At 40.7% G+C, this 27,547-nt stretch overlaps 1 protein-coding gene across 1 annotated transcript in view; it reads right to left on the reverse strand.

The window, feature by feature from the left end:
- The window catches only part of TANGO6 (transport and golgi organization 6 homolog), a 176,201-nt gene that overhangs the window by 71,248 nt on the left and 77,406 nt on the right, over positions 1–27,547 (reverse strand). The window contains exon 15 of the mRNA XM_082862666.1: positions 3,431–3,571. Within this exon, the coding sequence (XP_082718792.1) occupies positions 3,431–3,571 (141 nt within the window). The remainder of the gene's footprint in view (positions 1–3,430; positions 3,572–27,547) is intronic.

Here is a 27,547-nt window from a genome sequence, read left to right on the forward strand (position 1 = left end):
GTTGAAAAAAATTATGATACATTCAAATGATATAGTCTCATGCAATCATTAAAAATTATAGAGGATGTGGAAAATGTGTGTTAATGACAGGAAAAAGATGCTTAATGACATGGGAAAATTTTCAGGATACAGTATTGTGTATTGGGTAAGAGACTGGGTCTGGAGTCAGATTGTCTGGATTGAAATTTTGGATTCATCATTAATTAGCTATGTAACATTAGGCAAGTTAGTACCCGTCTCTGTATCTGTTTCCTTATGTGTAAAAAAGTGTAACCTCTATGAAATAACAGCAACAATTTAGGCAACAATCACCAGTGGTTACTTAAAACCAATAGGAGGAAGGTTGATGGGGAAGTTTATTATGGATGTATCCTACTAGAAACACCACTGATCAATCTTCACATCACTAAAATGAGACACCAGACATCATATGCCTTGTAATGTGAGACAACAGGAAATACAATACACAGCACAGCCTATGAAATATTCTTGCCCCCTAAAATTTGACCCAAACTTACCCACGTGTCCGTATCTATCAATTTACTGGAAACATGGGGATTTAATTCCATTAAAATGAGGTTCAGACTTCCCTGGTGGCGCAGTGGTTAAGACTCTGCCTGCCAATGCAGGGGACACGGGTTCAAGCCCTGGTCCGGGAAGATCACACATGCCGCGGAGCAACTAAGCCTGTGCGCCACAACTACTAAGGCTGCGCTCTAGAGCCCACGTGCCATGACTACTGGAGCCCATGCACCTAGAGCCCGTGCTCCGCAACAAGAAAAGCCACCGCAATGAGAAGCCTGCGCACCGCAATTAAGAGTAGCCCCCGCTCTCTGCAACTAGAGAAAGCCCGTGCACAGCAACGAAGACCCAACGCAGCCAAAAATAATAAATAAATAATTTTTTAAAAAAAATGAGGTTCAAGGACAATCAAAATAAATTGATGCTGATAAAAATTCAGAATAGTGCTTACCTCTGGGGCAGGTATAGCTTAGGAAGGGAAAAAAGGAAACTTTATGGGTTATTAGAAGTTTCTCTGTACTGATCTGAGTGATGGCAGATATGTAGAGAACCATAAAACTATACTATTAAAATTAGTGTACTTTATATACTTTTCTATATGTATACGATACTTCAATCTTTTTTTTTTTAATGAAAAGAAAAAAAAAGCTCCTGCTGATTTTCCACCATTGTCTAGTGGCAGGATGAAAAGTAGATGTGGTAAGGGAACTGAAGCCAAGAGGAAGCGGTAGTACTGCACCTGGCTCCTACCTATGGGCCTGTGTTCCCATGGAACTCCCCCTACTGCAAAGAAGTGCTGGGGATGGGGAGAGCACAAGGCCTGGACCACTGAAACTAGGGTACTTATTAAAGAAGTCTTATAAAGTGGCTGTCACAAGGATTTCCACACCAATAGTAAACTGAGGACATGGGCTATGTTGTAAAAATGGGCTTTAATTTCACTTAAAGGATTTCAGTCAGCCATCTCATCTGTGCACCTGGACAAGTTGGTAAGGTGAATTAGAAAGTAGCAGTTAAAGCTAAGGCAATGTTTACAGCTGGATACTTGTTAGAGTAGGCTACAGGAAGATTAGAACTTTGAGAACTGATGGAATATGCTTTGAAATGCCAGAAGGCAGTTTTGGAAATTGGGCTAATTATAGGACTATGTAAGGAGAAGCAAGCCCTCTCTCCCACTCAACCTAGTCCTTCATCCCCACCTTCAATCTCACCACAGGAAATGATTTGGACTGGCCCGTGGAGATGGAGAAATGTGCCTTTTCAGCATTTATCACGCCAATGATAGCGGTCTACCAGAAGTTACAGAGAACAGGCATGTTTTGTTGATGCATCAGACACATCCTTCTCAGATTGATGATCACAATGATACACACAAATGCAAGTCAGAGGTGCATTTGATCCTGTAATACGTTAAACTTAACACTCACACCTATTGTGAGACAATCATTTCTCATAATGGTGCACTTGTCTGGTATGTTTCAGACCCATATTTAAGACTAAGGCAAATACAGAAAGTTCACCCTTCTTCAAAGGGCAGAAAAAAACACTTAATTTCACTCTCATGAGATTTTCCTTTCAGCAATAAAAGAATTTAAGTGGTGGGAGATCTAGGTTCTATCCTCTTTAGCCAGAGGGCTACCCAGAAATTAGGAAAATTAAGGGCTACGTCCGTGGAAATGATGCATGGCTATGTGGAATCTTTGGAAATCCTTAAAAATGCTGGTGAAGGAAGAACTCGACGTAAATTCTTGATACAAGAGGCAAATGCTAGTTTGCTGTTTTTTGGGTTTTTTTGGTCATGCCATGCAGCATGCAGGATCTTAGTTCCCCGACCAGGAATCGAACCCACGCTCCCTGCATTAGAAGCGCAGAGTCCTAACCACTGGACCGCCAGGGAATCCCAAAGCTAGCTTGTTTTTCAGAACCTTTCCCTAGTGGGTAAAGAGTAAAATTATTATTTTTTTTGCGGTACGCGGGCCTCCCACTGCTGTGGCCTCTCCCGTTGCGGAGCACAGGCTTCGGACGCGCAGGCTCAGTGGCCATGGCTCACGGTCCCAGCCGCTCCATGGCATGTGAGATCTTCCCGGACCGGGGCACGAACCCGTGTCCCCTGCATCGGCAGGCGGACTCTCAACCACTGCGCCACCAGGGAAGCCCCAAGAGTAAAATTTAATCCTTACAATAGCCATATGAGGTAAGTGCTATTAATATCCTCTTTTTATATATAAGGACACTGAGGCACCAAGAGGTTGAGAAACATTCCCATGATCACAAAGCTGATAAGCATTAGCTTGGGATTTGATCCCAAGCAGTGTGACTCTAGAGCCCACGGCTTTACAACTCTCAGCTTGTGTGGTTTTGAGCAACTTCCTTCGAGTTGGTAGGTTCAATTCTTAGCACTAGTATTTACCAGCTGAATGAGTCTTGAACAAATTTCTGAAGGTCCCTGTGCTACAGTTTCCCCATCTATAAAATGGGCCCAACAACAGCCTCTTTACAGAATTTCTTGGGAAAATTAGATGAGATTATATACACGTAGAGGACCTGGCACACAGAAGTCATTCAACCAGAGTTAGCACTCTTCTTTCCCTGTCTGACATTCCCCTTCTTTTCATGGTTGCTGCTGCTCAGCAAGTGGGAAACGTCTCATTCCAGCTCTGAGGAAAATCAGGGCCCCAACATAGCTCAGCGGAGGAGACTAAGCAGTTGTAGAAGCATGGGCACTATTGCTGCCAATCTCTTGGTGCTCGTTGGACATTTGCTAAATCCTTGAACAGGAAGTAACTCACCTCAGTCCCCAAATTGTCCTCACCTTGCTAGCATAACAAGCCTCCAGGTGCACAGACTTTGGTTCCACAGCCATACTGCTCCCTGACCCCATTCCAGATGCTGGAATGAGAAAACTCACCTAATGCCCTGACAATTCGCATCAGGATTTCCCCGACTTTCATTCTGGTCTCCAGTGTGTGCTTGTCTTTACCGCCATCATACTGTGCCAACAGGCCAGGCAAGATTTTCTCAGGGTACACATCTGAGAGAAGGGCAACCCCTAGGGTTGAAAATAAAAAGAAAGGATTCATTACTGTTAAGCACTGAAAAGAAAATAAGCCCAGACAGCCTGTGATGGGATGAAAACAGAGACATCTAAACCCACCTCTGTCATTCTACCAGCAAGGGCTGCCCTGTATTTGGAGTGACAACATTGTGAGTGGAAAGAGCATGGGTCTCAGAGTTCACACTCCTGGATTCTTCTAGTCTCAGGCCTATATGATCTCTAAGATCACTTTCAGCACTGACATTCTACGATCTATGGATTCTAGACTCTGGAAGCAGAGGCTACATGATTACATATCATGGCAGGGATTTACACAGCAGTGGGAGAAGACCAGATCAAATGTCCTCGAGGGAGTCTTCCAAGTCTGAGACACTAAGGTTCTATGACAAGTATCGTCGCTGCCCACACATCAGTCTGAAGCACAGCAGTGCTTCCTGTCTTTGCTGCAGTTCTCTACCTCAGTATGAGTTTTCTCTGTAAAACTGTCAGTGATGAGAACAATTTCTGTAAGGAAATAAAGAATGCAAATTCTGGGCATGATTAGTAGTAGACTGTGCTTCCGGCTGAGTTCCCTGATCAGAATTAGGAAGATCCTGCTCTTGAGTCTCCCTTCCTAGTACTTGCTGATCCCCTCTCCCATCACGCCAGAACTCCTAGATGTAGAATCTGCAGCAGTGTTATCATTATCTGAGCCCAACCCCGTATCGAGTAAACTTTACAGGGGCTGACAGAGGAGGCGAGGCACGACTAAGACAGGACCAGAAATAAAGCCCCTAGTCTCAAAACTATATAAATACAAATTCCATTACTTGGGGGGAGGGGTTAGGTACTATACTCTAAAGAATAGTGAGGAAAAAGGAAAAAACAAATGAAGGAAGGAAACTCAGGTCTCAAACTACACCCAGGGTGAGAATGCTTCTCACCACCTCTACCTCAACCACTCTGGTCCATCATTTCTGGCCTGATTTTTTTCAAAAATCTCCTAATTGGTCTCCGTGCTTCTACCCTATTCCTGCACTGCAGCTGGAACTATCTGGTTAAAATGAATCAGACCTCATCGTTCTTCTGCCCAAACCGTCACTGGTTTCCCTTCTTCCCTTAATATGAGCAGCCCCCATCCCCCAGCTGCCTTCGCGCTGCCTCTGACCTCATCTCTTACCATGCTCTCCCTTCCTCACTGTCCTCCAGCAACTGAGGCTGGAACTCCTAGCTGTAGACCACGCTGCTCTGGACCCAGCATCTTCGCCTTACTTCTCCCTCTGCCTAGGCTGCTCCTCCTCCAGGTAGCCCATGGCTTGCTCCTAAAAGCCCATCATGTCTCTGTTCAAATACCACATTCATCGTATATGAAATGACAGCCTCCTTCTTCTACCACTCTATCCTTCTCACCCTGCTCCATTGTTCTTCTTAGCACTTAACAGTACCTGAAATGATATATACTTGTTTATTTATTGACTGCTGTCCCCAGAATGTGAACTCTACAAAGTCAAGGATTTTGTTTTGTTCCCCACTGTAGCCTCAATGCTTGGAAGAGTGCCAGCACATAACAAGTGCTCAATAACTATTTGTCAAACGAATGAATGAATAAAAGGGTTCAAAGATACAGTCTTGATATAAATTTCAGGAATTAAGAAAGAGAAGATGGGGAAGGAGTAATATAAATGCTTGACAAATCTATAATTATTTTTTATCTGAGTTTACCATTCTTCCATTTAATTTGACAATCTTGCAGGCAAAGTCTATATACTGTTTTCTATGTTATAGGTTGGGGTTCCATTCTCTTATAAATAGATATACACCAAGGCGATGCAACTGCTGAGGGCTACACCTGCTTGTCCATCGTCTTGTCTGCCCTCCTCACTCCTATACCTTTTCATTGCCTGAAAAGCCTGGGAAGTCTCTGCATGTGGGTCTTAAGCCACATTTGTCTTCCTTTTTTTTTTTGGTGTTGGGGGTAGGAGTTTATTAATTAATTTATTTACTTTTGCTGTGTTGCGTCTTCGTTTCTGTGCGAGGGCTTTCTCTAGTTGTGGCAAGTGGGGGTCACTCTTCATCGCAGTGCGCGGGCCTCTCACTATCACGGCCTCTTTAGTTGCGGAGCACAGGCTCCAGACACGCAGGCTCAGAAATTGTGGCTCACGGGCCTAGTTGCTCCGCGGCATGTGGGATCCCCAGACCAGGGCTCGAACCCGTGTCCCCTGCATTAGCAGGCAGATTCTCAACCACTGCGCCACCAGGGAAGCCCTGTGTTCCTTTATGTGGCCTCCAGTTTTACATAAACAGAAGCTCTGCTCTTTAGGGAGTTTCAGGCTGTGGCAGAACCTGAATTAGACAGCTTCCCTGTTGGCAAAATGTGACAATGCATTTGTAGGTAGCTCTATTACGCAAAACGAGGGGTAAGTTTTTGGAGGTCCAAGGTGGAGTTAGAGACCTCCTAGCATAGGAAAAATGTCTGCAGCTAAGAAAAGGATAAATGAAGGAAACAGCTTCCACATTCTAAAAGAACCCAAAGGAAAAGTGAATTGATAGTTGGTAACTGCAACGCTGGCACATGTTTTATCACTGATGTATCACAAGGCCTGGTATGTATTACAGATCTGTAGCAGTCATAACTACTTCTTCATCAGAAGTTCCTAACTCGAAATTCAGTGGATTTGTTTTCTTTTAGGAATATAGTTGTGACTTCATAATGGAACTCAGTCGTAAAATGGGATTTGCTCTATAAAACTTTGATCTATATCGAGCTTTTCTGAAAAACATGTACTACTAAAGTTCCTTCTACTGTCACTTATGCCTATTTTTATCTCACTAATCTTTAGCAGAGAAGTTATTTACTTCTATGAGAATATCCAAATGAGCTCTTGATTTCCTCTCTGTAGCAGACAGGCATTTTGGTTGCACACAGCATCTACTCTCTCTTCTGGTAACAACACCTGCTGTTCCTTTGGGAAATATCCCTTCCCTACTCTCAGTCTATGTAGTTTGAGTGGGGCTAACTACCCACTTTCTCTCTCCTCATGTGTTAACAAACTCATGTCAAGGCTGCCTTAGGATATTCCATGCCATCACCACCACAATGTTTGGTTCAGGAATGGGGGAAGAGACTCAATCCTGGAGCCAATTTTGGAACTACCAGGAAAGATGAACTCCTGGAGTCTGTGGGGGGGGGGGAGGGAGGGGGGATTGTTTTGTTTTGTCTTCTTGTTTTTGCCTGTAGAAGTGATTAACCTGGAGCTGCCAGTGGCCATCATGTGGAGAAAGTCAACCCCAAAATGGTGCAAACACAGAGGAGGGTCAAGCCAAGAGAGGAAAGGAGAAAAGGAGAGAACTGTGTCGTGCTTTGAGCCCCGGGATCCAATTATACATTTACTCACTAGAACCCTTGGATACATAAGCCAATAAATATCCTTTCATGCTTATGCCAGTTTGATTTTTTTTCAACCAAAGGAATCCTAATATATCCTTCTTCAGGTTAAAGAAACAAATTCAGATTTTTAAAAAAACTTTTCCTATAATGCCAAACTTTTAGTTCCACCAGGGAGCATTAATTCTCCCAATCTTACATAAAAAGGTTGCCAATAGCAAAGTACAATTTCCTTGCTTCCCACAGTCCCAGGTTAGCAATTGTTTATCTTCCTGCTGGCCTGCTGCACAGACTGCTGCCAAATGGCTCTCTGACTGAGTTTACCTTCTCAGGATACAGTTGCCACCTATGACTTTATGAATCCCTAGGGGACAATGGTTCCTTCCTTACTCTTAGACGGAGCAGTGAAGAGAATCACATATGATGGTTAAGACTATATAACAATTTAAAAGGATGAGATTTTGTGTGGCTGTTTTGTTTCTTCTTTGAAAAGTTTTTTGAATTTTGACAACTGAGGAAGCCTGACCATAACCTTCATATGCCCCTTGGCCCCTCCTCTGTAATATGAAAACAGGGTAATTTCTGGGTCAGCACTAGCTTTAAGGAAACATGACACGTCAATCCCTTTGGCAATAAGGACCAAATGATTGTGTGAGAGATACCTGCTCCTGCTCTGATCACAGGAAAATGACTATGCATTTCAAGATGTGGTGTAACAGATAAGATACAGAGAAAGCAAAGGTGAACCAAATCTGGCAGGAGTTCATGAAAGCGTTCTGATCTGTGTTTTGGGGCAAAGCACAGGATAAGGCAAATTAACCAACTGAAAAAATATTATTGAAAGTACTTTATGCGACAAAATAGAGACAGTCAACTTTGTAAAATAACTGGGTTTTTTCCCCAAAAGACTTTCATTACAAAGCCAGAAACGTATTCTGATCCAGTATTGACTTCAAGATGATCCCTCAGCATGCTGCTCAGTGATTCTGCAGACCTTGGGCAGTCACCATAGTTTAGGTCTCACTTTACACAGTGCTCTTGCATTGTAGGAAAGACAGTCTAATCCTAAATGTCTTTGCTGACTGGCTCTATCCCAGGAATCTGCTACGTCATCCCCACTTTAAAACCAACCAGATTTATTCCCCTGGGCAGACAACAACCTACCTTCCAAAATACCCACATCAACTTGGAAACCACCTACTCACTTGAATTTCTCAGGTATTTCTGCAGAAAACTGTTAAGAAACACAACTCCCCACATATTGAATGATTCCATTTATATGAAAATGTCCAAAATAGGCAAATTTACACACAGAAAGTAGGTTCAGTGGTTGCTTAGGGCTGTGGGAGTCGGTGGGGGGGGAATAGGGACTGACTGCTAACGATATGGAGTTTCTTTACGGAGGGTAAAACATTCTAAAATTAATTATGGTGATGGTTACACACTCTGTGAATATAATAAAAAACACTGAATTGTATATTTTACATGGGTGAATTGTATGGTATATGCATTATATCTCAAAAACTTGTTATTAAAAAACTGTAAGAGTTGTACAACTCAAAAGAAAAAAAAATCCGATTAAAAAATGGGCAGATGATCTGAACAGGCATTTTTCCTAAAGAAGACATACAGATGGCCAAGAGGCACATGAAAAGATGTTCAACATCACTAATCATCAAGGAAATATAAATCAAAACCACAATGAGATACCACCTCACACCTGTTAGAAGGTTATTATCAAAAAGACAAGATATAACAAGTGTTGGAGAGGATGTGGAGAAAAGGAGACTCTCGTGTATGGTCAGTAGGACTGTAAATTGGTATGGCTACTGTGGAAAACAGTATGGAGGTTCCTGAAAAAATTAAAAATAAAACTACCGTATGACCTAGCAATTCCACTACCAGGCATTTATCCAAAGAAAACAAAAACACAAACTCAAAAAGATACATGCACTCCTATGTTCATTACAGCATTGTTTACAACAGCCAAGATACGAAAACAATCTAAAAGTCTATCAATGAATGAATGGACAAAGAAGACATGGTGTACACACACACACACACACACACACACACACACACACACACACACACACACACACACACAATGGAATACTATTCAGCCATGAAAAAGAAAGAAATCTTAACATTTTCAACAACATGGGTGGATCATGAGAGAATTATGCTAAGTGAAATAAGTCAGACAAAGAAAGACATCCATAGAAAAAAAGAAGAAGCTTCTAAAGAACTCTTATGGAATCAATACTAATATCTATTGTTAAGTGAAATGCAAGGTACAAAACAATGTGTATAGAATTCAACAATTTGTGTACAAAGGGGAAATACATACACACATTTATACATTCATAAATAGTTCTGGAAGGATACACAAGTAACCAATGATATTGGTTGTTTCTAGGGAGGGAAATGGAGTGACTAGAGGATAAATAAGAGAGAAGAGACTTTTTACTCTGTATCTTTTGGTACCTTTTGAATTTTGAACCATGTAATGTATCAAATATAACTAAATAAAATACAAGTTAAAAAATTGTGATAAAGGGCACAGTCTTTTAAATAGAACAGCCCCTTTTAGAGATGAAAATGTAAAAATAATTTTCAATCAAATATAACAGAATGATCACAAACATCTTCCTCCTGAAATCTCACTAAAGTTATAGTCAAGGAGTAAAAAATACTGACAAACAAGGATAAAAAGAATATAGGTATCAAAGGCTGAAATCTGGGACTTCCCTGGTGGCGCAGTGGTTAAGAATCCACCTGCCAATGCAGGGGACACGGGTTCGATCCCTGGCGTGGGAAGATCCCATATGCCACAGAGCAACTAAGCCCAGGCGCCACAACTACTGAGCCTGTGCTCTAGAGCCCACGAGCCACAACTACTGAAGCCCACATGCCACAACTACTGAGCCCACATGCCACAACTACTGAAGTTCGTGCGCTCTAGGGCCCATGTGTCGCAACTACTGAGCCCACATGCTGCAACTACTGAAGCCCACGCACCTAGAGCCCGTGCTCCGCAACAAGAGAAGCCACCAAAATAAGAAGTTCACGTACCACAATGAAGAGTAGCCCCCTCTCGCTGCAACCAAAGAAAGCCTGTGCGCAGCAAGGAAGACCCAATGCAGCCAAAAAAAAAAGGCTTAAGTCTGAGTAAAGAGAGCAAAGATGGGACAAAATAATGATATATATTTGATAGAGTTGTTGGATCATTTGTAAAAAATCAGCAATAATTACATAGAAAACTAAGCAAATATACAAGAAAGGACAACTGAACTAGGCTTAGCAATGAATAATATCCAGAGTCAGCAACAAGCACTGCCCAATGATTTAGCCAAAAACTGTGATAGGGAAATGGCAGAAGGAGAAGGGGTAGAGGCGTGCATGTGCAGGCATGTGTGCATGTGGATGCTAAATCTTCATCTAACATACAGGAGATTAGTAGAAAATGTGCAAAATTTTTAACATTGAGATCCATGAGAGCATTTTATTTATAAATAGGGAGGTAATTACTAGAAGAAACTATTTAAGCAGGGGTAGAGGGGATGGTTATCTCTGAGGACTGTAACCATGAGGGGGTAAGCAGGGCAGGAGACAAGCTTCTTGATTCTTTACAAACTATGTTCAGAGAAATTAACAGAAATAAGTTTGTTTTAAAAACTAGAAAGAAGGTAAAATGTATATTAACCTGGGAGGAAGCTCTAGTTTGAAAGAACAATGATGGTGAAGAGGTAAGGCACAAGGAAATTTTCCTTCTGATGACAAAAAGATAATCACCAACCTGTGATTGTCCTCTCTTGTTGCAGCTCAAGGACACAAAGATAAGGTAGAACCTGAAGAGAAGGAGACTACTACCCTCTAGCAGGGTATTTCAGTTGTTACATTAGAGACCGCTCATTATAATGGAAACTAACAATCATTTCAGCTCCAAGAATCCAGGAAGCTGCACAAACTGGAGAAGTTGGTTATTAAATCAAGGAAGTATGGGGAACTCAACTGAATAGCTGGGCTCTCCTTGTAATCAGAGTAAATGATAGCGTCTAGCATGCCAACATGATGTTAAGTTTCTCTAAAGCTCCAAGGTTGTGTTAAGTGTGGACAAGCCCCAACAACTTTATAAAGATTCAAGATGAGCAAGTGTTACTCAGGCCTGAGGAAAAAAGAGGGTTAGACTAATAAGTTGAAGATTTTTTTGTAAGAATGGCGGTACAGTACCCAGTGTCTGCCTCTTTAAATCAAGATCTAAATAATATACTCAAACACTAAAATAAGGCCAATGTATTTGCTTACGTTGTTCTCTAATTCCCATTTTGGAGGGCAAAAAATTAAAATTAGTAATAATCTATATTTACCGACAGTTCACTATACTTGCCGGAAGCCATTTGGATCATGAAATATTTATTTGTTTATTATAATAAATAAAAACCTAATAGCAAGGACAGTAAAAATTCCTAACATTTAACGAGTGCTTTCAATATGCTGGGCATGGTCCTAAGTACTTTATATGCATTCATCCCTTTAATGCTTCCAACAATCCTTTGAATTAGATGCTACTTTCATTCCTAATTTTACTGAGGGAGAAGCTGAGGAACAGAAGGGTGAAAAATATGGCCCAAGATCACAGAGCTGCCATGTGACAGAGCAGGACTGCAAACCTTCATCTGCTACCCACCACCCACCCGGCTGCAGTGCCTAGGAGAAAATAACTGCTGGAATAGCACTAGCTTTGCAAATCTTAACCCCAAAGACAGCAAATCTTACATTTTTCAGTATTCATCAGCCATAAAGTTTACTTTCTGTTAGACTCCAAGGTCAGAGGAAGGACAGGAACTCTGCACAATGCATCCCGTATGAACAAGGCAGAATCCTCTTGGGTCTAGTTGGGCTTCACAGGGACTGCCTTGTTCTTAATTGGTGTATTTATTTATATCTATCTTTATGTGGAAAAGGGAGGTAGTAATGTTAATGAAATTCACAGATGACTTTAACTTGAGATGCTGCTAACATTAGTGATGACAGAGGAGACATACAAAAGGAAATAAAAAACTTAGATTTTAGTGAGTTTCAGTTTTCCATCAGTGATTCCTAGACACCTCCACTCCACATATTTATGGCTATTGCGAGTCCCCTAAATCTCTTATTCTATTACCCTCCCCCAATAAATAAAATAAAACCCAAAACAGCACCAAAAAGCTTAGAGTCCACTTTGTCAGGACTGCTTCTATCAAATACTTCTGCATGATTCAGAACAGAGGTGAGAAAAGTGAGCCTCAAACACATGATGATCAAGGGTTCTGTAGTACATACAGAAATATGAACAAAGCTGCGCTAATTGACTGAAGGCATAAGTGAGGAAGGAAGGAAAACAGCAATTACCTCTGCTTTGAGAGTAATCACTGACCTATGCATTTAGAGAAACTTGCATTTCAGCTGGTCATGGGTGAGAAATAAAGAACCAGGATGTTATTCATTTAGTTCTCTTTACGTAGCTTTCAAAGAATGAAACATTTTGTATATTAACATTCTCTTTGTGCCATTAAAAGAAACACTTACTGATAATATGAAAAGAGGGGCTTCTGATTTCCCAGAACACAGTATGTAGTTCTCTTTTAGCTGAATCTAGGTAAGAAAATAAAGCAGTCTTAAAGATCCCTAGCTAGGTGGTCCCAGTAGAGGTAGTACCACCTGAACTCCAGGTTCATTTTTTTTTGTAAGTTTTCTACTGGCCTTTCACCTCAAACCTATGCAAAGAGAAGCTGCAGAATCAGCAAAGCTGACTGATGCGTCAGGTTCTCACTAGTTTTGAGAGAGCCTAAGCCTCCCAGGGGAGTGGTCACCTGGCCTGAAGCTCTAACAAGACAGGGCTGATCTTTCACATGATCCAGTGTCAATGCTCGGAGACCTGCTCTGTGCTTTGGGTACTAAGCAGTGATATAGGCAAGTTCAAAACTCCTGAATTCTCCCATTTTTCCTTAAACATAGCAGATGTCCTAATGAGATGATTAGGCAAGTCTTTGTGACAGGTGCTGTGGGCTAGGACTGGCTTAGAAAAAGTGATTGTTGTGAAATTAGTAACCATGACGTGCAGGACTTAAACTGTAGTTTCATATGGAAACCAGGCAGAGCTACTATAAATTGCCCTGATAAAATGCACATATACACATAAACACCCTGCCTACAATTTTGGCAAGTAACCATATCTAGTATGGCCCCCATCAGGGATCTACACAGCCCTCAGGTTAAAATCCCTCTGTGAAGCAAGGCACCTATAAACAGAGGGGAAAGGAAAGACTTGAAAAACTGTTTCCACAATCAAAAGAACGTGGCTTTTTCCCCCTGACGATGTATAAATAATACATGGTCACTGTAAAAGAGTCAAATACTAGAGAAAAACATAAAGAAGAAAAGAAAAATCACTCATGGATGTATGGGAGGATTGAGGAGTGGAGGCTCTGGGGAACCAGTTTCTTTTTAGGGTAATGAAATGTTCCAAAATGGATTGTGGTGACAGACGTGCAACTCTGAATATACTCAAAGATATTATATTATATACTTAAAAGGGACAAGTTATATGGTATGTGAATTATATCTCAATAAAGCTTTTTAAAAACCACCTGAAACCTAAAATCAACATAAGCATTTTAGTGCCCTCTCATCCATACACCACTCTTTGAAATAAATACACACACACACACACACACACACACACACACACATATACACAAACACTGTTTTTATAGTGGACAACTTTTTTTTATTTAACAGTCTTCCTTTTTATGGGAGGATGAGGGGGGCTTATTCCTCCAGATGTCTTGGCTTTCACAGTAGATAATTTGAGGTGGTCTGACAATAACATTGAAAACTTTAATAGCAATACTATTACTTAGGATGGAGAAATATTAAGGATTCTTGTCAATTTTACTTCTGTTAAAAAGAGGGGCGGGAATTCCCTGGCAGTCCAGTGGTTAGGACTCTGCGTTTTCACTGCCGGGGCCTGGGTTCAATCTCCGGTCAGGGAACTAAGATCATGCAAGCCGTGCAGCCAAAAAAAAATTCAAAATTAAAAAAAAAAGAAAAAGAAAATCTCTTGCTAAAAGAAGGGGGGAGAAGGAGTCAACTAAAAAAATTACAAATCACTTATATACAAGTATATAACAGGGCTTCCCTGGTGGCGCAGTGGTTGAGAGTCCGCCTGCCGATGCAGGGGACACGGGTTCATGCCCCGGTCCGGGAAGATCCCACATGCTGCAGAGCGGCTGGGCCCGTGAGCCATGGCCACTGAGCCTGCGCGTCTGGAGCCTGTGCTCTGCAACGGGAGAGGCCAAAACAGTGAGAGGCCTGCATACCGCAAAAAAAAAAAAAAAAGTATATAACACCGCTGTAAAGCAATTATACTCCAATAAAGATGTTAAAAAAAAAAGAGTATATAGAAGTAATCTGCAGCTATGGCATAAATCATAAAGCTTGGAAAACAACTTTAGAATTAAGGCAATATAAATCATTCTTTCACTCATTCACACATTAATAGGGTATCTACTCTGTGCCAGGTACTAAGTGTTATAAACGTAATAGGACAGCACCTGTCTAGAGAGAGAGACAAATTAGACAATGATTGCAAGACAGTGTGGTTAATACAGCATGTTTGGGTGTAACAAGAACACAGAAAGAGAAATTAAAAAAGGGTGTAGGAAGGGGTGGGGCTTCCTAGAGAAGGGGACAAGGGAGCTATGCTGCAAAAAGCTCAGGGTTCTGCAATTGCGAGCTGCCCCTGGGACCGAGAGTCATTTGCATAATTATTCATGTGTGGAAAAATTTCATAGACTTTTAAAGACAGAATTAGTATAGGCACCTAACTCCCATTTATACTCTTAGGGTAGATTCTCCAAAGAAAAAGAACTGGATGCAAGTGTATAAACATTTTCAAAGCTGCATTCCAAAAATGTTCCTATTAATTCTCCTACCAAGAGTGTTCAAGTGTGTGCATTTCAATACAATTGGCTAGCACTGGATAGTCCCATTAAAAAAAAAAAATCTGTTTTTTGAAATGGTACAAAAAAAACTGTATTTCATTATTATTTTAATCTACATTTCTTTGCCTATTAGAAAAATTTCTCAAATTTTTATTGCTTATATTCCTCTACCATGAATTGCCTATTTATTTTTTTATCCATTTATCTACTGGATATTTTTTTTATTAATCACTATGAACTCTTTATATAGAGAGGCTTAACTGCTTGTCCTTTTAAAAAAAAGTTTATTGAGATGTAATTCATATACCATAAAATTCACCCTTTTAATGTATATGATTCAGTAGTTTTTAGTATATTCACATAGCTGTGCATCCATCATCACTGTCTAATTCTGGAAGATTTTCATCACTCCAAAAAGAAACCTCCTACCCAAGCAGTTACTTTCTTTTTCTGCCCAGACTCCCTGTTCTAGGCAACCACAAATCTATTTTCTGTCTCTACAGATTTATGTTTGTCCTTCTTGTTGCAAATCTTTTTTCTTTAATTATACTTTACATTTTAATTAAGGTTAAATTATTTTCGACATGAATGAGTTTTAAACTTTTAAGAGATGAAATCTATTAATCCTTCCTTTTTGACTTCTCCATCCAGAGACTAAATATTGTCTCTCTGTGCTGCATTCTGTATAATGTCTTCCTTTCTGCCTTCTGGTTCATTAATTCTCTCTTAGCTGTGTCTGCTGTAAAACTCATCCACTGAAATTTTAATTTTAGTTATCCTACTTTTTATTTTTAGACATTCTATTTGGTTTATTTTTTAAATCTGCTACATCAACTTTGATTGTTTCCTATCCCTGAAGATATTTTCAAGCTTGTCTTGTTTTTCTATGAATACAGGAAGCCTGGTTACTTAATAATTTGTGTGTGATAAGTCCAACATCTAAAGTCTTCTGGGACCTTGTTTCCTTGTGCTTGGTTATTTTGTGAATATATTTTAATTATTGTACACAATTAAATATACAATAATTATTAATTAATTATTATGAGAGGAGGAATGGAGAGTTATTGCTTAATGGTTAAGAGTTTCTGTGTGGGGTGATGAAAAAGTTTTGGAAATAGATAGCAATTATACAACACTGTGGATATGTTTAATGCCACTAAGCTGCACATTTAAAGATGGTTAGTATATTGGGCTTCCCTGGTGGCGCAGTGGTTGAGAATCTGCCTGCCAATGCAGGGGACACGGGTTCGAACCCTGGTCTGGGAAGATCCCTCATGCCGCGGAGCAACTAGGCCTGTGAACCACAACTACTGAGCCTGCACTCCACAACGGGAGGCCTCGACAGTGAGAGGCCCGCGCACCGCGATGAAGCCCTCGCACAGAAACGAAGACCCAACACAGCCCTAAATAAATAAATAAATAAAATAAAAATGGTTAGTATAGCAAATATTTTGTTAAATATTACCACAATAAAGTTTTTAAAAATAAAAAATAAAAGTAAAAATTAAAAAATTATTTTGAGGATTCTTTGGGGTCTAGGGTGAAGGTCCCTTCTTCCACAGAGATATGCTTTTGTTCTTGTAAGACATCCACAGACACTACCAGTATATAAACTTCTTAAACTCTAATTCTCAGCTTGAACTTTCCTGAATCCCAATAATGCAAATCTGCAGGAAAGGTGGACCATGCTGTGATTACACTGTCTCTAGCGACAAGACAATGCCCCTCTCAGTCCCTGGGGATGAGGTGAAGGGGTACCATTTTTACTTCTGATTCATCTGAAGGTGTATTCCTTTGGGGTCTAAGCTTAATGTTGGAGGTCTTCTGTTTGACTCCCCATTTCAAGTTGGGACTAGACAGGTTTTCATTTCTGCAGGTTTGACCTTCAAGAGCATGAAACTAAAACTGAATTTCAGCAAATACTCTGAGGGCAAATGCAGGTTCTTAAGCTCCCTCTACCTTTTAGGGTCTGGCTTTCTCTTAAGATGTTGGCTTGGTAATTCACTGCTTTCTTGTAAGCTCATTTATGCTTTTAAAGTGTTTTAAATATGTTACCCTGCATAAAAACTGTTTCAGCTGAGGTATCTCATCATTATTGGAAATGGAAGACAGAAATGTATTTTCTTCTAGATTTTTGTCTAGTTTGAATGTAAGATTAAATGCACCTGACGAATATGGCACATATTGAGGTTTCTTTGTTGTTAGTAATATTTAGCATGTTAAGATTTTCCATTTATCAAACATGTCATCTTAAACAAGCATCTTCACTCTTGAGCCTTTCCTTTACACTGCTGTCTCGCTGAGCTCAACTTGAGGTTATTTTCACATTTTCACGTACAATTTTTGACCCACTGACCTAACTGATCCTCTCAGCAACCTAGTAAGTGTTACATGTAACAGCTTCTAATACAAATTGATAAATGAGTAAACACATGGTGCCACTAGAGAATCATACAGTTAAGAGTAGAGCAGGATGGCTCTATGAGCTCTCGTTTTCCTTATATGTCTTTGTTATGAATAGCATCTGGATAGACACATCTGGACAAAATTTTGCTGTTAATTTAACCATTTGGTTGCTCAATTGCAAGACAAGAAGTAATGGATATATTCAATTTTATCTAATTAGTATTCCCTGACTTAGTAATTTTGCAAACTGAATCACTTTACGAACTAAATATAGAAAAGTTATTATTATGGTCTGGTTTCTAAGCAACCATTTCATTAAGAAAAGCTCCACTTGGGAAAAAAATCTGTTCATCAGTGAGATTTCTGCTGTTATCATATAATTTCATGAAGAAATAACCACGGTCACCCTGTGCCTTAGTAATCCCTAGTTGTGAAAAGGTCAACAGGGGTACTGTAACAGAGGGAGACATCTGTTTCAATCTGTGCTGGTCCCTGAAACTTGTTATCATGAAACGATTCAGTTTTCCTAAACGGCTACATAATTTAAAATCCATTATCTTCTGATAATAAAAGTAATCAATGTTCATGCTAGAAAACATGAAAAATATAAGAAAAAAGGCAGAAAGAAGAAAATAAAAATCATTTGCGTTTCTGATGCCTTCATGTTAGATCTCAACTGAAAAATGGATTCTGCTGCTTTAAAAAATTATTTGAAAACCACTGACCTAAAATAACTCCATATGGTTTTACCTTTGTCATCTGCAATAAGAATATTTTTCGTAATGGTTAGGGGCTGTGTGTTGAACAACTGAGTTCAGAGATTTGTAGAGACAGTCAAACATACTCATTGCATTTCATGAAAACAGGCTTAAAGAGAGACAGCAATCTGACAGGGGTGAGAAGGTGACGAACGGTATGTGTCACATGACACATCACCTGTGATATGGGTTATAAAACTTCCTTGATAGGTCAGGTAGATGGACTAAGACAGTGATTTTTCAAATCCTTTGTTGTTGTTGTTGTTTTGCGGTACACAGGCCTCTCACTGTTGTGGCCTCTCCCGTTGCGGAGCACAGGCTCCGGACGTGCAGGCTCAGCGGCCATGGCTCACAGGCCTAGCCGCTCCGTGGCATGTGGGATCCTCCCGGACCGGGGCATGAACCCATGTCCCCTGCATCAGCAAGCGGACTCTCAACCACTGTGCCACCAGGGAAGCCCCTTTGTTGTTGTTTTTAAAGCAGCAGAGCCTTGTTTTACCATGATATTTTTAGACAAGGCTCAATGAAAGAGAGAAAAAAAAGAGCCCATCCAGTCTACCCCTTCGTCACTGATCTTCAGGGTCCTTCCTGTCTGCAGTCTCCTCCCCCGGCACAGCATTGCTTCTTTGCTGTTCCCTCAGTCTGGATTACTGTTCCCTCCCTCCTTTACTAGGTTAATTAATAATCATCTATTAGATCTCAGCTCACGGGTCACCGCCTCCTGCCCCTTTCTATCAGGTAAAACGTCCCTAACACAGGCTCTCATATCACTGTACCTTTCTTCACAGCACCTGTCAAAGCCACATTTCACATTTGTTTGTGTGACTTTTTGATTGGCATTTGTCCCCCTCCTCCTCCCTGCTTTGGACTATATATTCCAGAGTAGGTGGTCAATGAATATTTGTTGAGTGAATGAACATTTAAAACCATTAAGAAAAAAAGCAATGGCCAAAAATATTTTACAAATCTTTCTCTCACTGTCTAAAGTCAGGTTACCAATAATGGAAAACAGAAATTGGACATAAAGTGTAGAAGTGCTTCTGAAACAGCCTTCTCCTAAGGAAGGAGACTTTAGCAATCATGCCCTGGCAGGTGGATGGGAGTGATGACCTAATTAGGTCTTTAGTAGTGCAGAGTCTGTGATCTATTCCCTGATGCTCAGTTCATTCCCAACCTTCCAGCCTCCTCGGGGACAGCAGAGATGCCACAAGGTCAGGAAACAAAACCAAGTATAAACGTCTAATGTAAAAATCTAAAAATGAGTTGCCCAAACCGTACACCATTTAAGTGCACTTTTCCACCACTGCCCAAGATCTCAACATGACCACAGAGGGGGAAACTGATGCTTCAATCAGTTAAAAATGTTAAACCTATGATTTAGCAACAAAAGGAACTATGTCAGGACGAATAAAAAATATAATTGGGCTTATTAAGTGTGTGAACAGCTTTAAGAATCATCTTAATCACATCTGGTGAGATTAGGAATTTTAATTTGTTTTTGAAATGAAGGGTAAGGTAAGCACTTTAGTTTGGGAGGGAAAAGCAAGAGCAGGGTGACCCTCCAGCTGTTGACTCTAAGTAGTTCCAGTAAAATGGACTGATGCCTTAGAGAGTAAAGGAATACTGTGCTTAAAGATAAGTCTAAAGAGGAACTTGCTATTTTAGTTGAGAGCTCTCTTGCTGTTTTATCCTTCTTAACTTGTCTTCAAATTCCAACTTTACTAAAGAAAGGGTGGCTCCAGGGCAAAATTTAAATAGCTGTTCTGCAGGGAAGGTACTTACACCTTCTTAATAGCTTGTAAAGTAGACATGTAAGCAACTGACGTTTTATCCCAACGTGTCTCATAACTGCCTTATAGGTAACGAATCCTGCCCTTGTGACGGCTAGCTTGCATGAATAGGAGGTAAAAAATTTGAAATGAGCCCTGGAAACCAAGAAATTAAGTATTTAATCGCTTAGCAGAAAATGTCAAGATCCACTGGTTCCGTGGCTTAATTTTACTGTCTGTAAGAGCAGAGGCCATGGTGATTTGAGAAAGGTGGGAAAATGGACTGGAGAGAGGAGGTAGGTGCAGAGAGGTATAAGGCCTTGGCTCTGGAGTTGATGCCAGACTCCATCACCCACTGGTTGGCCTTTTACTGGTAACAACCTTTGAGCTTTGGTTTCTTTGTCTGAAAAATGGGGAGATAAAGATATTGACTCTTATAGGGTTGTGATGAGGAGTAAATGAATTAATGTAAGTTACATCTCATATGTGGCTGGTGCTCAATAAATCATGAATGAAAATACAAATAAAGGGAATAAAAGTAATAACCATCAACAGGCATGCTGCTTTCAAATCCAGGCAGCCCATCACCAAGACATTACTGGTAGACGGGCAGCAGGTCTTTAAAGCCCTCCTAGAGCCCACACAGAAAGCTCAGATGCCTTGTCTTGGAATTTCGACAGCTTCTGCATTCCAGCCCAATCCCACTTCTCCCCTTCCTGCCCACTTTGCTCCACTAACAATTTGAACTGCTTACCTTACCTGTCTTTATACTTGCCCTGCTCTTGAACATCTTCCTACATTCACTTTTCTTTCAGCCTCAGTCCCCTCACTCCATCTCCACATTCTAAATCTTGCCCCTCCCTATTCACAGTCCTAAGAGCTCCATGAAAAACTACTGTTCTGGTTTTCCTATGTTTATTTTTTATTTCTAAAATATTTGCAAACGAAGTAACTGACAAAGGATTAATCTCCAAAATATACAAGCAGCTCATGCAGCTCAATATCAAAAAAACAAACAACCCAATCCAAAAATGGGCAGAAGACCTAAAGCGACATTTCTCCAAAGATATACAGATTGCCAACACACACATGAAAGGATGCTCAACATCACTAATCATTAGAGAAATGCAAATCAAAACTACAATAAGGTATCACCTCACACTGGTCAGAATGGCCATCAACAAAAAATCTACAAACAATAAATGCTGGAGAGAGTGTGGAGAAAAGGGAACCCTCTTGCACTGTTGGTAGGAATGTAAGTTGATACAGCCACTGTGGAGAACAGTATGGCGGTTCCTTAAAAAACTAAAAATAGAACTAGCATACGACCAGCTATCCCACTACTGGGCATATACCCCGAGAAAACCATTATTCAAAAAGATTCATGGGCTTCCCTGGTGGTGCAGTGGTTGAGAGTCTGCCTGCCGATGCTAGGGGACACGGGTTCGTGCCCCAGTCCGGGAAGATCCCACATGCCGCGGAGTGGCTGGGCCCGTGAGCCATGGCCGCTAAGCCTGTGCGTCTGGAGCCTGTGCTCCGCAACGGGAGAGGCCACAACAGTGAGAGGTCCGCGTACAGCAAAAAAAAAAAAAAAAGAGTCATGTACCACAAGGTTCATTGCAGCTCTATTTACAATAGCCAGGACATGGAAGCAACCTAATTGTCCATCGACAGATGAATGGATAAAGATGTGGCACATATATACAATGGAATATTACTCAGCCATAAAAAGAAACAAATTTGAGTTATTTGTAGTGAAGTGGATGGACCTAGAGACTGTCATACAGAGTGAAGTAAGTCAGAAAGAGAAAAACAAATACCGTATGCTAACACGTATATATGGAATCTAAGAAAAAAAATGGTTATGAAGAACCTGGGGCAGGACAGGAATAAAGATGCAGACATAGAGAATGAACTTGAGGACACGAGGAGGGGGAGGGGTAAGCTGGGACGAAGTGAGAGAGTGGTATGGACATATATACACTACCAAATGTAAAATAGCTAGCTAGTGGGAAGGAGCCGCATAGCACAGGGAGATCAGCTCGGTGCCTTGTGACCACCTAGAAGGGTGGGATAGGGAGGGTGGGAGGGAAACGCAAGAGGGAGGAGATATGGGGATATATGTATATGTATAGCTGATTCACTTTGTTATACAGCAGAAACTAACACACCATTGTAAAGCAATTATACTCCAATAAAGATGTTAAAAAAAAATTAATCAGGAGAGGGATGACGTGCCTCCTGTTGAAAACAGCACTTTGGATCTGATGTAGACAATACAACATTTCTAACAAAAATTTCAGAGATCCAGATTTTGGGGCCTTCATGTTGATCTTTGCTACTGCCTCCTCTGGACTCCCTCAATACTTTCATGCAGTTTTATTGTAGTGCTTTTCATTATCTTATAATTATCTATGTGACCATATCTACAATGTATTAGTGTCTTAAGAGAGGAATATGTGATTTACTTTTGTATCTCCCAAACCTAGCACAGAGCCTGGAGTAGCTGGTGGCACTAGAGGTGTGTTTGTTAAATGAAGCAATGAATGGATGCAAGAGAATTAATAAACTATTAACACTGAAAAAAGAAAAGTATATAAGTCAGTGATCTTTAGTATATTACAAGGTTGTGCAATGATCACCACTATCTAATTCCAAAACGTTTCATCATCTCCCCAAAGAAACCTCATATCCATTATCAGTCACTCCCCATTCCCCTCTCCTCCCATTCTCTGGGAACCACAAACCTGCCTTCTATCTCTATGGATTTGCCTATTCTGGACATTTCATACAAAATGCAGCCTTTTGTGTATGGCTCCTTTCATTTACCATATTTTGAACGTTCATCCACTTTGTACCATGAATCAGTACTTCATTCTTTTGTTTTAAATAATTTTTTTCTTTTGGCTGTGTTGGGTCTTCATTCCTGCATGTGGGCTTTCTCTAGTTGTGGCGAGTGGGGGCTACTCTTCGTTGCAGTGTGTGGGCTTCTCATTGCAGTGGCTTCTCTTGTTGCAGAGCATGGGCTCTAGGCATGCAGGCTTCAGTAGTTGTGGCACATGGGCTCAGTAGTTTTGGCTCGTGGGCTCTAGAGCGCAGGCTCAGTAGTTGTGGCTCACGGGCTTAGCTGCTCCATGTTATGTGGGATCTTCCCGGACCAGGGCTCGAACCCATGTCCCCTGCATTGGCAGGTGGATTCTTAACCACTGCGCCACCAGGAGTCCACTTCATTCTTTTTTATCACTAAATAATATTCCACTGCATAGGTATGCCATATTTAATTTATCCATTCATCAGGTGGTAGATACTTAGGTTGCTTCTACTGTGAATGAAAAATATTGCCTGCCCTATCAGTAAACAAAGGATGTTGCAGCCATCAAGCCATCACATTACAGCCTCCCTGATGATGAGCCCTGAGGAACATAGGATAGAAACAGGAAGCCCACCATCTAGCAGTTAACTGCTGCAGCCACCCCAGCTGCAGCCACCCCTGATGGTGCACTCTGAGGAGACTCAGGATGAGAAAGCACAGGATGCTGGCCCCAGATAGTTGAGGTGCATGTCAAGGGAATGATTCCAGTGAGCCCAGACTCTTGCATCTTCGTATACATAGAAAAGCACTAAATTCCATAACTTGACATATCTGGTTTTCTTTAATTAACAGTAATCTTTTGATGTTCCAACTACCTGGTCTTTGTTGCAAAAACTCCTATTTATCCTGGCTCTTCCCTTACCTCTTCAGAGCAATCTCTCAGAGTTATCTGAGATGCTGTGTCCCGGGCTTGAAGTCCTCAGAAAGCCCATCAAATAAAACATAATTCTTAACTTTTAGGTTGTGCATTTTTTTCTGTCGACACTACTTTTTGGCCACATATAAGCTTTTGTGTGGATATATGTTTTCATTTCTCTTGGGTATATATCTAGGAGTGGAAGTGGTGGATCATACAGTAACTGTGTTTAACCTTCTGAGAACTGCCAGACTGTTTTGCAGAGGAGCTGCACCATTTTATGTTTCTACCAGCAGTGTATAAGGGTTCCATTTCTACACAGCCTCATAATTTGTATTATTTTAAATTAAGTAATTTTAGGGCTTCCCTGGTGGTGCAGTGATTAAGAATCCGCCTGCCGGGCTTCCCTGGTGGCGCAGTGGTTGAGAGTCCGCCTGCCGATGCAGGGCACACGGGTTTGTGCCCCGGTCCGGGAAGATCCCACATGCCGCGGAGCGGCTAGGCCCGTGAGCCATGGCCGCTGAGCCTGCGCGTCCGGAGCCTGTGCTCCGCAACGGGAGAGGCCACAACAGTGAGAGAGAGGCCCGTGTACAGCAAAAAAAAAAAAAAAAAATCACAATGAGATACCACTTCATACTTACTAATATGGCTATAATAAAAGGATCTTCTACAATAACAAGTATTGGTCAGGATATAGAGAAATTGAAACTCTCATACATTGGTCATGGGAAAGTAAAATGGTGCAGCCACTTTGGAAAACAGTTTGACAGTTCCTCACAGGGTTAAACATAGAATTACTATATGACCCAGTAATTCCATTCCCTCATGCATACCCAGGAGCAAAGAAAACATATGTCCACACAAAAACTTGTACACAAATATTCATCACAGTGTTCCTCATAACAGCTTAAAAGTAAAAACGACTCAAATGTCCATTAACTGATGAATGGATAAACAAAATGTGGTTAATCAATAGTACAATGGAATATAATTCAGCCATGAAAAGGAATGAGGTCCTGATACATGCTACAACATGGATGAACCTCACAAATGTTATGCTAAGTGAAAAGGACCAGACAAAAAAAGTCCACACATTCTATATTATGAAAAGTCCAGGACAGGCAAATCCATAGAGACAAAAAGTAGATCAGTGGTTCCCAGGGACAAGGGGGAGTGAGGAATGGGAAATGACTGACAATGGATATAGGGTTTCTTTTTGAGATGATGAAAAGTTCTATAATTAGATAGTGGTGATGGTTGCACAAATCTCTAAATATACCAGAAACCACTGAATTACACATTCTAAATGGGTGAATTTCAGGTGTGTAAATTAAATCTCAAATAAGAAGTTTTAAAAATGGGGATAATGTCTATTTCCCAGAACTACTTCAAGAATTTACTGAGCTAGCATATATGACAGACATTCGTTAAATGCCCATTTTTTAGTTAGGTGGTACAAGGTCTGGACACAAAAGAAATCTTCCCATTTCAAGGACATAAATGGAGATGATAAACTTCACAGGACTACATTCCAAATTTCAATGCCCGATCCAATTAGATGGTCCTTCAAGGGATAGACTTATTTTCAGTTAATGGTTGCCCAACTTAGTTTATTTGAAGTAGAAATCTGAGAATGGATAGGGAGTTCAGTCTCTGACAAATTAAGACTTGTAACCCTGCTCAGTTTGAAACTCTGTAAAAAACAATTTCACCTTGTATCTACTTTCCTCCCTTCCAGGCCTTTTGCCTTCCCTCCCCTTGGCTCTCTTGCCAGAAATGAAAACTCTTCCGTGAAAGGAAAAGGGTAGAAGAGTTAGTGCAATTTGTTCAAGCATGTCAAGATGTCTAGATTCTCTTCACTACACACACTGGCATACTTTTCCCTCCCATGCTTGGCTCAGAGCCTAGGGTTTCTTTCCTTTTTTCCACAAGCCTAGTAGTTTCATCCAAAGATTCTCTTGACACCGATGGGGATCACTTGGATCCCTGAAATGCATCTATCACTGGTGTTACTTTCAAAATGTTCTTTAAATAATTAAAAGTGACTGCGAGGACACACAAGCAGATGCACACTAAGATAAATAACTTAGCTATAATATCTTATTTGAAGATCATGTATTTATTTATCACATTCATTACTGAACATCTATTTTAAGACTGAAATGTGGAAAATGCCCCAAACATCAAATATACATTATGGGACTCTTTTTTTTTAACATCTTTATTGGAGTATAATTGCTTTACAATGGTGTGTTAGTTTCTGCTTTATAACAAAGTGAATCAGTTTTACATATACATATGTTCCCATATCTCTTCTCTCTGGCGTCTCCCTCCCTCCCACCCTCCCTATCCCACCCCTCTAGGTGGTCACAAACCACCGAGCTGATCTCCCTGTGCTATGCGGCTGCTTCCCACTAACTATGTATTTTTACGTTTGGTACTGTCTATATGTCCATGCCACTCTCTCACTTTGTCACAGCTTACCCTTCCCCCTCCCCATATCCTCAAGTCATATGAGACTTTTTAAAATTTTTATTTATTTATTTATTTTTGGCTGAGTTGGGTCTTCGTTGCTGCACATGGGCTTTCTCTAGTTGCGTTGAGCAGGGGCTACTCTTCATTGTGGCACGCGGGTTTCTCATTGTGGTTGCTTCTCTTGTTGAGGAGCACGGGCTCTAGAGCGCGGGGGCTTCAGTAGTTGTGGCACGTGGGTTCAGTAGTTGTGGCACAAGGCTCAGTAGTTGTGGCACACAAGCTCAGTAGTTGTGGCTCGTGGGCTCTAGAAAGCAGGCTCAGCAGTTGTGGCGCACGGGCTTAGCTGCTCCACAGCATATGGGATCTTCCCAGACCAGGGCTCAAATCCGTGTCCCCTGCACTGGCAGGTGGATTCCTAACCACTGTGCCATCAGGGAAGTCCCCATTATGGGACTCTTAAGGACATATTTTAAGTCCTATTTCGGAGAAGAAAAAGACTGCCACTTTTTATCTTATACACTTTCTTGCCATTTAAATGTTTTTAAAACAATAAGAATGTATTAACTTATATAATGATGATGATGATAAAACAATGAGAAAAAGAGTATATAAGAAGTCTAAAAAGGAGAGACACTTAAAGGACACAGTCTAAGATTAACTGTTCTATTTATAAACTCTGGATTGTAAGTGGAACTCAGCAACTTGTATAAAATTCTCTGCCCGAAGAAGCTGCCTTGAGTGTCTGGGAGCAGCTGCTATGAGAACTAAGTCAACCATCACTTTCTCAGTAGGACTAAAAAGAGATGCAGTATTTCATAAAATTAAATTTTAACTCATAGGGAATTTAGTTCTCAGATTGTTGTGATGTACAGATAAAATGTACATCAGACATTCCTGTATCAGGCATCAATAAATATCTGTTGAATGAATGAGCTTATTTAATTCCCCTCTGCTCTGTGCCTTGACTGCAAACAAAGTTGGTGAGAAATTACAAAAGAGATCCAAAATAACAAATAAAGCAAGCAAAGGATACCTTGTAACTTTTCCATGGAAACATTCAGTCAGCCTAGAAGAGTAAGACTTTATACACACACTTACTCATACTCCCCAAAACTAATGCTACTCAAACCACAGTCAAGCCCCCTTGTACTACAGGACATTTACACATGGGCTGGTCTTGTCTGACTGTCTGACTGGGCATCTAGAATGGCTTGGCTCTGGAGTTTTAGGCCTGGGCAAACGAAATTGGCAATGCAGGTGGGAAAATTCAGCTCTTTCCTTTCTTAATGGGAAATTCACCTAAGGCCTTGGCCTTTACATGTTACAAACACCAAAAACATCAATTAATTCAAATTTGTGTGCCATGGGGCCCAGAGAACAGAAATTAGACCTCTATCTCCCACGTCCTTCATCCCCAAATTAGCTACTAACTGATTAGCATACCAATTAAAAGTAGTAAAAACAAACACAAAACCAACAGTT

The sequence above is a fragment of the Leucopleurus acutus genome (genome assembly GCF_964270905.1).
Source record: "Leucopleurus acutus genome assembly, chromosome: 20".
Lineage (NCBI taxonomy): Eukaryota > Metazoa > Chordata > Mammalia > Artiodactyla > Delphinidae > Leucopleurus > Leucopleurus acutus.